The sequence below is a fragment of the Nicotiana tabacum genome, chromosome 7 (genome assembly GCF_000715075.1).
Source record: "Nicotiana tabacum cultivar K326 chromosome 7, ASM71507v2, whole genome shotgun sequence".
Taxonomy (NCBI): domain Eukaryota; kingdom Viridiplantae; phylum Streptophyta; class Magnoliopsida; order Solanales; family Solanaceae; genus Nicotiana; species Nicotiana tabacum.
Window position 1 is genome coordinate 7,198,834 of NC_134086.1, and position 13,828 is coordinate 7,212,661.

Sequence of the window (13,828 nt, forward strand, 5' to 3'; positions counted from 1 at the left end):
TTAAGGTGGGATTTTGCATCCCATCTTTAACTCATAAAGGAGTTAGAAAAGACAAGTAAAGGAGAACAACCCGTTTTCGTTCCAATTTTTGTGATTCCGTAATGATTTGGTGCCACTAAACTGCATGTAGTCAGTCAGATTTCACTTATTATATCGATTGTTTTATGTTTCTGTTTATTGATTAAGGTGATAGTTTTTTTCAACAACCTTTCTTACTTTTTGTAAAAGATGACCATCTATTATGGTTTGACCGAAAATTTGTGATTATTTGATGTATAGGAGAAAGAATAGTGTGTTGCTAGCTCATACTTTAATTTACAATACATTCATACTTCAGAAGTTATTATGCATACATGTTTGTTGCTTTCAAGCTGACTTTCCTATGAAATGACTCTTCCTGAAGAATTATATACTATGATATTAGTTGGGTATTTCAAATAAATGTCCTCAATAAGAAAAAGATAATTTAAATACTAAAACAATATTTTTGAATATTATAAATAAGATATAAATATCAATATACTACCATTAGTTTCTTTTAATATTAATCGTGCATCGCGCGAATACTAATACTAGTGTGTTTAATAGGTGTAATATGTATTAAGTTCAGGTACCCAATAAGTATAAGTTTAAGTTAAAGTGTTCAAGTGAAAATTAAGTTAAAGGGTTGTCTATATATTTGGTATAAGACACTAGTCCTAACATGAGATGTATGCCTCATAAATTTTTAATCAAAAATCAATAAGGGTGCCAAAAACTGATTTTTGCCCGAGAATAATACTACTCCTTCCGGTCCAAAATAAGTGATTTTTTGGTTGTTTTTACACATATTAAGAAATTCACCTTTTAACATTAATTAGCAATGAAATTGACCATATTAACCTTCACTATCTCTTCACATAAATACTCCTAACACATTCTCCAACATTAATTACTCCAAGGGCAATGTAGGAAAAAAATAATTAATTTACTCTTAAAATCTGGAAAAATTATTTATTTTTCTTACTCTTAAAATCTGGAAAAATTATTTATTTTGTACGATAAGAAAAAAGCCAAAAAATCACTTATTTTGGACTAGAGAGTATTCAAAGGCCGTCCTCATGCGTAATTAATTACTTAATTAAGCAATAAATTGTTGTTTACCTATCAATACCCTTAGTAATCTAAACGCCGTTCCCGTAATTCCACCGCACCGATAGAGAAAGTTCATGTCCTTTTCCACTCAGGCGGCTGTTACAGTATCACTATTAATTAATCAAGCAATAATTGCTGTTTACCTACCATTAATTAATTAATCAAAATAATTCAGAGCTCCTTTCAGTCTGTTTGTGTCATTAAAAACTCGAATTATGGTTTGATCTCCTCACTTATCATCTCACAGCACCTTGTGGCAAATTCTATTCATGATCATTGAGGTAACTTTTAATTTGCTGTTCCATAATTAATAATAATTTGGTTGACCTGATCATTTCTATCACCTTTTTAAATCATTCTTTTATCACCGTATATGTATTTTAAGCTTTTAATTATAATTGTAAAGTTTAATTATTGTCTTTTTCTCTCATTTTTAGGATTAGATCAGATATTGAAGATACAAAAAAAAACAGGCGAAAGAAAATAAAAGCAGGCTGATTGATTGTGAGACTTCTTTCTCAAATCTCTAATTAAGTTGATATCTGTAAGTTTTTCAATGCTAGTAACAACTACATGAATCCATTTTGCTTTTTTCCTACCTTGATAACAATTACTACTATAAAATGTCTTACTCTTGAAAATTAATTTTTTGATATATATCAGACTAGCCAGAGAACTTCAATTTTATATTTTTTTGAGGCTTTTAAATGTGTCATTAGCAATAATTTTAAAACAGTCACTAATAGCAAATATTTGAAACTTGAGTAACTTATAGCATTGTGTGTGATCTTTCAGAAGCTTTATAGTCTCTTAGTAGTATTGATAGACATGAATAAAAACCAGTCCTGTCGTTTCAATTTATGTGAACCTATTTGATCGAATACAAAATTTAATTAAGAAAATGAAGACTTTAGAACTCGTGGTCTTAAATATGCCATAACATTTGTGTGACTATAAGGCTTTTGAAACATGTGGTTCCAACTTTTAAACCTGCGATAACATTTGTGTGGTGTGGCTATGACTGTTTTTCATTAAGGCTAAAATGGGAAATCGAAGTTAAACTGTTTTCAAATTTAGAAAAAAGATCATTCTTTTTTAAAAGAATTTAAAAGGAAATAGATTCACATAAACTGGAACGAAGGAAGTACTTCTTAGTGAAAATTAATATGACAAGAGTATGGTGAACTTGCAGGAGTTTTCTACTTTATCTACGGAAGATGTCTGACAAGAGTTTGGAGATTAGGCCCTGCTTGGTGGCTGAGCCATCTAAACATATGCAAAATCGACAGAGTGACCCTATGAATGACGAGGAGATAGTTGGTTTTGAGAAAGACGCTGAAAGAATAATCAAGCGTCTAAATGAAGGAAAAAAGGAGCTAGACGTCATCCCAATTGTTGGGATGGCTGGACAAGGTAAAACAACTTTTGCTAGAAAGTTGTATAACAATGATAACATTGTTTACCATTTTGATGTTCGAGCATGGTGCATCATTTCCCAAACATATAATCGACAAGAGTTATTACAAGAGATTTTCAATCAAGTTACCGGTTCCAAGGGCAAGGTAGATGAGGTTGGCGAACTTGCGGACATGTTGAGGAAAAGATTAATTGGCACGAGATATCTGATTGTCTTGGATGATATGTGGGATATTAAAGCGTGGGAAGATTTAAGATTATCTTTCCCAAATGGTGAAACAGGAAGTAAAATAATGGTAACAACCCGACTTGAGGAAGTAGGTAAGCAGGTCAAGCACGATACCGATCCTTATTCTCTCCCATTCCTCACACGCGATGAGAGTCTAAAGTTGTTGCAGAAAAAAGTGTTTCAACAGGAAGGTTGCCCACCTGAACTACACAACGTAAGTTTAGCAGTTGCAGAAAGATGCAAAGGATTGCCTTTGGTAATTATCTTGGTAGCTGGAATAATCAAAAGCAAGAAAATGGAAGAATCTTGGTGGGATGAGGTTAAAAAATCTCTACTTTCCCCTCTAGGTAAGCCTGAAGGATATAGTCTTTCGACTATGCAGTTAAGTTATGACAACTTACCCGATTCCTTAAAGCCTTGCCTTCTTTATATGGGGATGTTTCCGGAGGACGCGAGAATTCCAGTGTCTAAATTGATAAGTTTATGGATCGCGGAAGGCTTCGTGCAGAACATTGAATATGAGAAATCAATGGAAGAAGCAGCTGAAGGTTACTTGATGGATCTCATTAGCACTAATGTGGTGATGGTTGAGAAGAGAAGCTATAACGGTAAAGCCAAATACTGCCAGGTTCATGATGTCGTACTTCACTTTTGCTTGGAGAAAAGCAGAGAAGAAAAATTTATGTTGGCAGTGAAGGGGAATTATAGCGACTTTCAACCTTCTCATTGGAAGGAAACTCGACTGAGCATCACTGTCACTGATGAACTTTCTGCGTGTGCATTGCTCACAGCGGAGCCTTTCCATCAACATTTAAGGTCACTGATAACAAATGATGAAGGAGAATATTTACAATGGAATCCCTTCCCTCAGATTAGTAAATTGGGATTTCTTAAGGTGTTGGATTTGAGTTCTCATGAAGTGGTTCCTTTGTCGTCAATTACACTGCATCCACTAATTTATCTGAAGTACCTCGCAGTTAGGACAGAGCAATTTGATTTCCATCCGGAATCACATCTACGCCATCTTGAAACTTTAAATGTTCTTTATTCCAAGAGAGTAGTTTTACCCCCGATTTTTTGGAAAATGGAAAAACTAAGACATGTTGAGATTTCTGGAGTTGCTTTTTATTTGGAAAACATTAAGCAGGGGATCTTTGAAGAATCCTCTAAATTGGAAAATTTGAGGATATTAAGGCATGTTTGTTATCCAGCTAATGATGGCGAATGCATGGATGGCTTATTACAGAGGTGTCCTAACATTCAAAATCTTAGTCTCACTATCTCTTGGTTAGAAATTTCCGGAGAGATTTGTACTTTCAGTCCCAAACTAGAGAGTCTTACTCGGCTGCAATTACTTGACCTTTCCTTTGACGGTTGGAGATTTAGTATAACTGAGTTACACTTTCCTTCAAATCTAAAGAAGTTGAAACTTGAAGGGCCTCATATAGTAAGCGCAGCTCCCTCAATTGCGGGACTACCAAATCTAGAGTATCTTAAATTACAGGATTGGGGAATTAAGTCGGAAGAGTGGTGCCTCAAAGATATCAAGTTCAATAAACTTAAGTTGTTGAAACTGGTGTTGTTAGGTATCTCAAGGTTGGATGACCCAGAGGAATCTTTTCCTAAGCTTGAAACGCTTGTTATAAGAATGTGTCACAAGCTTGAGGAGATTCCCCCTAGCTTTGCAGATATTGAAACATTGAAACAGATTAAGTTGATTGGGCGCAGGCCACAAACTCTGGAGCCTTCAGCTGTGAAACTTAAGGAAGATATTGAAGAGATTGAAGGATGCAGCCGTCTTAACCTCATTATGGACGTAAGTAGAAACAAAATCCTACATTCTGTTTTTGAATATCAACGTGCATCTAATGTACAAACAATATGTTCGATACAGGTTTGGATCAGTAAGCAACATAGCCGGCAGCTGCGACGTCAAGCACAAGCTCGTCTACAGATCATGGTATTGTTTCAGTTTTTTCTTGTTCCTTCTTTTTAAGAAAAAAATAAATAAGATTCTTGCTTTCTCTAATTGCTCCATGTTTCTATAGGATGGTTCCTTGACCTGAAATTAGTTACTTTCACAAACTTGAAAAATCAAGTAATTAGGTTGTTTGAGTAGATCCAATCTTGATTCACTTGTATATATAAGCACTTCCCTGGCTGCTTAACTTAACATTAAACTTCAAATTTAAAATCATCAAATGGCAGGTCATTGTAGAAATTCTTCTTTTAGTTTTCGCTTAATTGAAAATCATCCACCTGTTGAAATTCACCAAGTCATAGAAGGCAGCCCGGTGCACTAAGCTCCAGCTATGCGCGGGGTCCGGGGTCTCGGGAAGGATCGGATCACAAGGGTCTATTGTACGCAGTCTTACCCTGCTTTTCTGCAAGAGGCTATTTCCACGGCTCGAACTCGTGACATCCTAGTCACATGGCAGCAACTTTACCAGTTACGCCAAGGCTCCATTTCAAGTCATAAAGTTGCTTATTGTTCTGAGTAAATGAGCAGCTGGCAATAGTACCTTTTGCGGACAAGATACAAATTGACAAAGCAGAGACAACTGTGGCGAAACATACAAGACAAAGAGAAGATAAGCCTTTCTTAGAACAAAACAATCTTAAACATAGGCATCAGATTTTAGTAGGAGATAGTCTTCAATGGCTTGGTTTATAGCCAAGACCTTCTCCTTTCCTGCTTTTATTTCAGCTGACTGCTCAAACTTCATGTCTTATTTGTTTACTCAAGGTTGTTAAACAAGACAACACCTTCGAGCAATGTGCATTTATATGTGTATGTCTCCTCGTTAAGCTCATCAACATGATACTTTATGGACCTAAAATTGCTACATACGCACACAAAAGAAGAAAAAATACCAGAGTTATCATTTTATCTTCGTAGATGTTAGTATCTACTAAGAACACCTCAAGAAAATCCAACTCGGTATTCAGAAAACAACCAAACTCTGCTCAACATAAAGTTTTCATATTTCAGTGATCAGTAAAGGAAATCAAGAAGACAAATGTCAAGCATTGTGGGGGCAAGTCATTCATTGCAAAGGTAGGACGTTTGTTACACTCCATTTCTTTTACATAATGTAAACTTTCTTGGTTTCCTTTTTTTCCCTCATTTTCTTTTTGAGAATTTTGGTAGTAATTTTGAGCTAATGATGATGTGTTTTTACAGCTGGTATGGCATGGGAGTTAGGAAAGCAGTTACTGATCGAGGAAGTGGATATGGCACCTCCAAAAAAAATGGAAGTTCGTCTTAAGATCCTCTACGCTTTCCTCTGCTATACTAATATCTACTTCTGGGAAGCAAAGGTAATAAAAAACTTGTTACAATCTAAAAAACTTTCCAACTTTCCAGCAAATACCACAATCTGTTTGGGTCGATTTTTTCTCTCAACTCCTTTGGAAATTGTAGGAGCAAAACTCAGTCTTTCCTCGCATTCTTGGACATGAAGCATCAGTGTATGTTATTTCAATTGATTGATTCATTGATTGTCTCTAAAACCAAAAAGGTTACTAAATAGATTTTGTTGTTTTATTGGTTTTGATTATATGGATATTTAGGATTGTGGAGGGGGAGTAACAGAACTTGCTCTCGGAGACCATGTCATTCATGTGCTCACTGCAAATCAGAAAAAGCAATATGTACAGCCTCTTACGGATTGACAATGAAAGGGAAGTAATGATTCATGATGGACAACCAAGGTTCTCCATCAACGGAAAGCCCCATATACCATTTTGTTGGGACCTCTACCTTTAGTGAGTCCACCGTAGTTCATGTTGGCTGTGTTGTGAAAATCAACCCTCCTTGCTTCTTTTGACAAAGTCGGTGTTTGTATCCTCGGTTGTGGAATCTCGAGGAGAACGATGACAAATTATGTACCTTAAGTAGTAGTTTCTTTTAATGGGTTCAATTGTTGATTAATCGGACGATTCATTCTTGGCCTTGGTGCAACTTTGAATGTAACTAAACTAGCAAAAAGGTTTAAGTGTGGCTGCATTTTGACTGGGAGCTGTAGGCCATGCTGTGAGTCTCCATATTTCTGTTTTGTTCTTTCCCATATGTTTACTTTAAGGAACTTGAATTTGAGAAGTTCCAGATTCATGATATTGGAAAACAAAATGCAGCAAGCATAAATGAGGCTGCAATATCTAGCAATAAAGGATTTGATGCCTCTGTCCAACCAATGAAGTGACAGAGGATCTTTACGTTTGATATAATATCATCTTGTAATTCAATGTCAATAATTTTAACCAAACTGTTGAAACACATATCGATTGATCAGTTAGGTACTATTACTATTACTACTACTACTACTATTAGAGTTACTGTTTCTATTATAAGAGGAGAAGCAGATGTAAATCTGAAATATTTGGAGAAGCAGATGTTGAGCATATGTAAATGTCTTAAGCTGTTCTCTACTGCACGGAGCTAATGAAGAATCCTTATGCCACCATCCACTCTATGCCCTCCTTTACAGTTTGACTTGCTAGGGATGAAAATAAAATAACTAGTATAATTTGTAAATAATATTGGTAATAGAAAGAAAACAGTATTGTAAAAGTGGTTCTGTTCCTCGATCGCGGTGCACTAGCTGATAGTAGAAAACTGCAGCTGCAGCATGGTTCAAAATGTGACGTGACCTGGCCTAGGCCCTCAGGTCCCAAACCCCCTCTTATAATTTCGATCTCAACTAAACAAGGATGTGTTGAATTTGACAATTGCTTAGGCAACTGCAGCAAAAGCACGGACAGAGGGGACGGAGTTCTTTCTTAGCTAATTGTTGAAGTCATGCTGGGAGCCTTTGTAGTTTGGAATAAGCACATAATAAGTTGCAGTAACTGTATAAAGGATGAATAGCATGAGAAAAACGAAAGGGTTTACAGGCTTGTTCAAGACAAAACAACTTGGAAATTTTGACAATTGATGTACCAAAGTATCTGCCTGGTTGAAACTAAGTACACCTACCAATCATCAACCAATAAATTTAAAATTTAAGCAGATGGATATTTGGAAGGCAAACCAGATTAGATCACTGATCTAAGTTCTTTCACAGGGATTGGAACCAGAGAGGTAAAACATGTGAAACTAAATATTTTACTCCCTCTGTCTCCTCTTGCACACGCCCCTTTAAAAAATATTAATTAGGATGAAATGTTGACTACTTTACCTTTATTCATGTTATAATATTATACCATATTAGAAGTATCTTTGGGGCTATTTTTGAGCATGCTCTTTGCATGTTGCTAAGCATTGGCTAGCACTAGACGTGGTGCGATGTGGAGCGACGTGGTGCGGCTTCGTGCGACGTCGTGCCATGGGCACGCCCTGCCATGTCCTGCGACGTCCTGACACGTCCTGACACGTGCCATGGCCATGTCATGCCATGTCCTATGATGTCCTTACACGTCCGGACCCGTGCCATGGCCACGCCATGCCATGTTCTGACACATCCTGACACGTGCCATGGCCACGCCCTGCGACGTCGTGACACGTCCTGACACGTGCCATGGCCATGTCCTGTGACGTCCTGACACGTCCTGCCATGTCCTGCGATGTCCTGAACCATGCCATGGCCATGTCCTGCGACGTCCTGACACGTCCTGCGACGTCCTGACTCGTGTCATGGCCATGTCCTGACACGTCCTGAAACGTGCCATGGCCATGTCCTGCGCCGTCCTGACACGTCCTAACACGTGCCATGGCCATGTCCTGTGTCGTCCTGACACGTCCTGACTCGTGCCATGGCCACGTCCTGACACGTGCCATGGCCATGTCCTGCCATGTCCTGCGACGTCCGTGCCATGGCCATGGCCATGTCCTGCGACGTCCTGACACGTCCTGGCACGTCCTGACTCGTGACATGGCCATGTCCAGCGACGTCCTAACACGTGCCATGGACGTGTCCTGCGCCGTCCTGACATGTCCTGACACGTGCCATGGCCATGTCCTGCCATGTCCTGCGTCGTCCTGACACGTCCTGACTCGTGCCATGGCCACGTCCTGACACGTGCCATGGCCATGTCCTGCCATGTCCTGTGACGTCCTGACACGTCCTGACTCGTGCCATGGCCGTGTCCTGACACGTCCTGACACGTGCCATGGCCATGTCCTGCGACGTCCTGACACGTCCTGGCACATCCTGACTCGTGCCATGGCCATGTCAGCGACGTCCTGACACGTCCTGATACGTGCCATGGTCGTGTCCTGCGCCGTCCTGACATGTCCTGACACGTGCCATGGCCATGTCTTGCCATGTCCTGCCCCGTCCTAATATGTCCTGACATGTGCCATGGCCATGTCCAGCCATGTCCTGCCCCGTCCTGACATGTCGTGACACGTGCCATGGCCATGTCCTGCCATGTCCTGCGACGTCCTGACTCGTGCCATGGCCATGGCCATGTCCTGCGACGTCCTGACACGTACTGGCACGTCCTGACTCGTGTCATGGCCATGTCCAGCGACGTCTTGACATGTGCCATGGTCGTGTCCTGCGTCGTCCTGACATGTCCTGACACGTGCCATGGCCATGTCCTGCGCCGTCCTGACTCGTGCCATGGCCACGTCCTGACACGTCCTGACTCGTGCCATGGCCATGGCCTGCCACGTCCTGCGACGTCCTGACACGTCCTGACTCGTGCCATGGCCATGTCCTGACACGTCCTGACACGTGCCATGGCCATGTCCTGCGACGTCCTGGCACGTCCTGACTCGTGCCATGGCCATGTCAGCGACGTCCTGACACATCCTGACACGTGCCATGGTCGTGTCCTGCGCCGTCCTGACATGTCCTGACACGTACCATGGCCATGTCCTGCCATGTCCTTCCCCGTCCTGATATGTCCTGACACGTGCCATAGCCATGTCCTGCCCCGTGCCATGGCCATGTCCTGACACGTGCCATGGCCATGTCCTGCGACGTCCTGACTCGTGCCATGGCCATGGCCATGTCCTGCGACGTCCTGACACGTCCTGGCACGTCCTGACTCGTGACATGGCCATGTCCAGCGACGTCCTAACATGTGCCATGGCCGTGCCCTGCGCCGTCCTGACATGTCCTGACACGTGCCATGGCCATGTCCTGCCATGTCCTGCCATGTCCTGACACGTCCTGACTCGTGCCATGGCCATGTCCTGACACGTGCCATGGCCATGTCCTGACACGTCCTGACACGTGCCATGGCCATGTCCTGCCATTTCCTGACATGTCCTGACACGTCCTGACTCGTGCCATGGCCACGTCCTGCGACGTCCTGGCTCGTGCCATGGCCACGTCCTGCGACGTCCTGGCACGTGCCATGGCCATGTCCTGGCACGTCCTGACACGTGCCATGTCCATGTCCTGACACGTGCCCGCCATGTCCTGTCATGTCCTATGACACATCCTGCCCCGTGCCATGTCCACGCCGGCATAGGCCTTGGCCTCTCAAGTGACACCCCGAAAAACCTCTACTTGCGACATAGAATTGGCACATCGCTCTTGGCTTGTGCCTTGGCCTCGCACCGCGACGCCTCAAAAAACCTCTAATTGACATCTTGTATTAGCATATCACCCTTGGAATATGCCTCGGCCTCGCAAGCAACACACCGAAAAACCTCTACTTGGGCCAAACACACTTGGCATAGGGCTCGGCATCGCAAGCGACACACCGAAAACCTCTAGTAGTGAAATTTGGTTTAACCTTTCCCTCAACATGACTAAGTGTCAAGTCACATTGGCTACTTAATATACAAATAGTATATGTTCCAAGGTCTTGAGGACTTGTTCGATTTTCCAACACTTAGTATAATATAGCAACATCAAGGAAGGACTAAACCTCTTTTGGGAAAAGTTAGAAATTGATTGGATTGGAGGGGGAGGGACGAATCTGAGCGACAAAGGGCTGAATCTCAGTGGATCGTGGCAGCAAGGCCACTCTGCCACTTACAATACCCCATCACATCTTTGTTCTCTCTCCCTCAAAATATATTTAATGTTTCACTTTCAATTTGATTTTTGAGTGCGACTGCTTTTAATAACCATGTGAAAGAGCAAAACTTCTGCATATCACATGGACCGAATAAAGGGACTCCATTATTGCTTGACAAGTCCATTCATGGACCTATTTTCCCGTCTAAAGAACCAAAAAGTTATTCCTTTAATAACACATTTTTTTAGTGTACGCTAAAAATTATGGCTTCCAGAAGTGAAAAACTGTTTTTGCTTATCCTCAAAAGTAATTTTTTATTTTGGCCAAACATACTCCCTCCGTTCCATTTTATGTGAATATGTTTGATTGGGCACGAAATTTAATAAAAAATGAAGACTTTTGGAATTTGTATTCCTAAACAAGTCCAAATGGGGCCCAGAGTATTTGTGTGATTATAAAAGCTTCTCATTAAGGGTAGAGTTGTAACTTTAAGCTAAATTGTTACCAAATTTAGAAAGGGTTCATTCTTTTTGGAACGGACAAAAAAGGAAATAGGTTCACATAAATGGGAACATAGGGAGTATCAAACTTTCCAAAAATTCCCAGAAGCTTGACCAAACAGGCTTTAAAACGAGTATTATATATTGATGGGAACCACAAATAGTGTCATCCACTGCTTGCTAATATTCTTATGTGCTACTCCCTCCGTTTCATATTAGATGAGGTAGTTTAACTCGGCACGGAGTTTAAGGAACAAAAAGAAGACTTTTGAAACTTGTGGTCTTAAAAGTTTAAGGGGTAAAAAGTTTGTGGCGCCATGACATTTGTGTGGCTATAAAAGCTTATCATTAAGGTTAAATGGGTAAAATAAAAAAGTTTAAAGTTGAATTATTTTTAAATTTAAAAATGTGTCATTTGTTTTGGAACAGACTAAAAAGGAAAGTATCTCATCTAATATAAAACAGAGGGAGTACATGGTTTGTAAGATGAAAGAATGAAAAAGCTGATGATGCAGAAAAATTTTCTCTTGTTTTGTATATTCACTACTGTAGCTTCTATATACATTTATAGCCTATAGATACATATAATGTACATATAATATTCCTAGACAAAAATATTATAGCCTATGTGAGTCCATACACACTTTAGTGCATCAGCACTAATACAAATGTGAGCATGTGCTCACTCAAGTGTATGGCACTAATAAATGAATGGCCCAGATGTGTTTATGTCTTCTAATCCAACGGTCAAGATTAGATCTCCTGATTTGAATACCAAGGGCTATTATGCTGCCACGTCATGCTCCACTTTGATTGAATCATCTGCCTGAAGCAAATGTAACGCTGTTGTCTTCTTCTTCTTTGCTTCTTCTGCTACAGTGGTATCATGGGGGTTCTGTTCTTCAACATCCCCCCTCAAGGTGGAGGGGAGAGAATGGACCCCTAGCTTGGATAAAATACTCTGATGAGAACCCCCGGATAAGGGTATGGTAAATAGATCGGCGAGCTGAGATTCCGACGGAACAAAAGAGAGAGAGATCAAACCGGAAAGAAATTGTTGACGAACAAAGTGACAATCCAACTCCACATGTTTGGTTCGTTCATGAAAAACTAGGTTACGAGCTATGTGAATGGCAGCTTGGCTATCCGAGTGAACAGGCACTGGTAAAGTGGGTGGTGCTGATAGATCGGCAAGTAAGCGGACTAACCAAGTGATTTCTGCGGTCACCCTTCTCATAGACTTGTATTCCGCTTCTGCGGAGGACATAGAGATGGAGATTTGTTTCTTCGATTTCCAAGAGATTGGAGCTCCACCAAGGGTGATGAAGAAGCTACTAACAGATCGGCGAGAATCTCTACAAGCCGCCCAGTCTGCATTACAAAAGGCGAGTAGATAAAAAGAGGGATCTGCAGTGAGAAAAATCCCTTAAGAAGGATCAGTGCGCAAATAGCGGAGAACACACAAAGCTGCAGAATAATGAGACATGCAAGGACGTTGCATATACTGGCTCAAACAAAGAACAGCGAAATAGAGGTCCGACCTAGTATTTGTTAAGTAGTTGAGCTTTCCAACAAGGTGGCGATAAATGGTAGGATCAGGCATAAGCTCTCCCATATCAGCTTGCAATTTAGAGTAAGGATCGAGAGGTGAAGATACAGCAGGACCTGTGCAGTCAAATTCAACCAAAAGTTCCAAGGTAAATTGCCTTTGCCCTATTATAAAACCATGCTTTTCTCTGAGAATTTCCATACCCAAGAAATGATGAATGTGACCAAGATGTTTTACTTTGAATTCTGAGTGTAGAAAAGCTGTAAGTTGTGCAATTTCTGTGGTGTCATTACCTGTGAGTAGTATATCGTCCACATATACAACTAATATGGAAATTAAATCACCTGATTGCTTGAAAAACAATGAATAGTCATTTAGAGAGCTGGAGTAACCTTTGTAGTTTAGAGCCCCAGCTAACCTAGCATACCATTGCCCCGACGCTTGCTTTAAACCATAGAGTGACTTCCTTAGTCGACAGACAAGATTAGGTTGAGAAGGAGTCAAACCTGCTGGAATTTCATATAGACCTCTTCTTGCAAATCCTCATGCAAGAAGGCATTATTAACATCGAGTTGTGATACATTCCACCCCTTCTTGATAGCCACAGCCAAAAGACACCTGATAGTAGTCATCTTTACCACAGGTGAAAAAGTTTCTGAATAATCTATCCCTTCTCTCTGAATGTCTCCCCTCACCACCAACCTAGCCTTTATCCTTTCAATTGTACCATCTGAGTTATGCTTCACCTTGTACACCCATTTACAGGGTAAAGCTTTCTTCCCTGGTGGTAAGGATACAACATCCCAAGTGTTATTTATCTCAAGTGCTGAAATTTCAGCATCCATAGCCTTTTTCCACCCAGGATGGATAGAAGCTTGTAGATAACTGCTAGGTTCTGATGTGGTAGAAATAGATTGAAGGAGATGATGGTTGTCTATAGAAAGAGCATGGAAAGAAAAGGCATTTGGCTTGAGAGGTTTGGATAGACAGGAACTAAGGTCGGATAGGTAGATGTTATTGCAAATGTAATCATTTAAGTAGGCTTGTTTCTGAGTTACCCTGTCAGATATTCTGACTGGT

At 40.8% G+C, this 13,828-nt stretch overlaps 2 protein-coding genes across 5 annotated transcripts; both read left to right on the forward strand.

Annotated features, from left to right (window-relative positions):
* The first annotated feature begins 1,224 nt into the window (after positions 1 to 1,224).
* LOC107830576 (putative late blight resistance protein homolog R1B-16) lies at positions 1,225 to 6,037 on the forward strand. 4 transcript variants are annotated; one of them, XR_012711465.1, is made up of 6 exons: positions 1,228 to 1,415; positions 1,572 to 1,638; positions 2,327 to 4,595; positions 4,674 to 4,739; positions 5,772 to 5,837; positions 5,964 to 6,037. XR_012711465.1 is itself a non-coding variant. In XM_075256922.1 (5 exons), the coding sequence occupies exons 3-5, from the start codon at positions 2,352 to 2,354 to the stop codon at positions 5,021 to 5,023; spliced, it is 2,346 nt and encodes a 781-aa protein (XP_075113023.1). In that variant the 5' UTR covers positions 1,225 to 1,415; positions 1,572 to 1,678; positions 2,327 to 2,351; the 3' UTR covers positions 5,024 to 5,765. The 4 variants fall into 4 exon arrangements, 3 of the variants coding, with proteins under 3 accessions (XP_075113023.1, XP_075113022.1, XP_075113024.1); XM_075256922.1 differs by lacking the exons at positions 5,772 to 5,837; positions 5,964 to 6,037 and adding an exon at positions 4,988 to 5,765 and having other exon boundaries at positions 1,225 to 1,415; positions 1,572 to 1,678; XM_075256921.1 differs by lacking the exons at positions 5,772 to 5,837; positions 5,964 to 6,037 and adding an exon at positions 4,988 to 5,765 and having other exon boundaries at positions 1,225 to 1,415.
* Positions 5,969 to 6,984, forward strand: LOC107762607 (alcohol dehydrogenase 3-like). Its single transcript, XM_075218257.1, has 3 exons — positions 5,969 to 6,100; positions 6,353 to 6,433; positions 6,865 to 6,984. The coding sequence occupies exons 1-3, from the start codon at positions 5,969 to 5,971 to the stop codon at positions 6,982 to 6,984; spliced, it is 333 nt and encodes a 110-aa protein (XP_075074358.1).
* The last annotated feature ends 6,844 nt before the right edge of the window (positions 6,985 to 13,828 follow it).

Bases quoted from the DNA above. Each gene is read 5' to 3' on its own strand.
- LOC107830576 (XM_075256922.1), top strand. From the start codon at position 2,352: ATGTCTGACAAGAGTTTGGAGATTAGGCCCTGCTTGGTGGCTGAGCCA. The intron at 4,596-4,673 runs GTAAGTAGAAAC...TGTTCGATACAG, and splicing joins GTCTTAACCTCATTATGGAC to GTTTGGATCAGTAAGCAACA. The intron at 4,740-4,987 runs GTATTGTTTCAG...ATCAAATGGCAG, and splicing joins AAGCTCGTCTACAGATCATG to GTCATTGTAGAAATTCTTCT.
- LOC107762607 (XM_075218257.1), top strand. From the start codon at position 5,969: ATGGCATGGGAGTTAGGAAAGCAGTTACTGATCGAGGAAGTGGATATG. The intron at 6,101-6,352 runs GTAATAAAAAAC...ATGGATATTTAG, and splicing joins TCTACTTCTGGGAAGCAAAG to GATTGTGGAGGGGGAGTAAC. The intron at 6,434-6,864 runs GTACAGCCTCTT...GTTTACTTTAAG, and splicing joins CAAATCAGAAAAAGCAATAT to GAACTTGAATTTGAGAAGTT.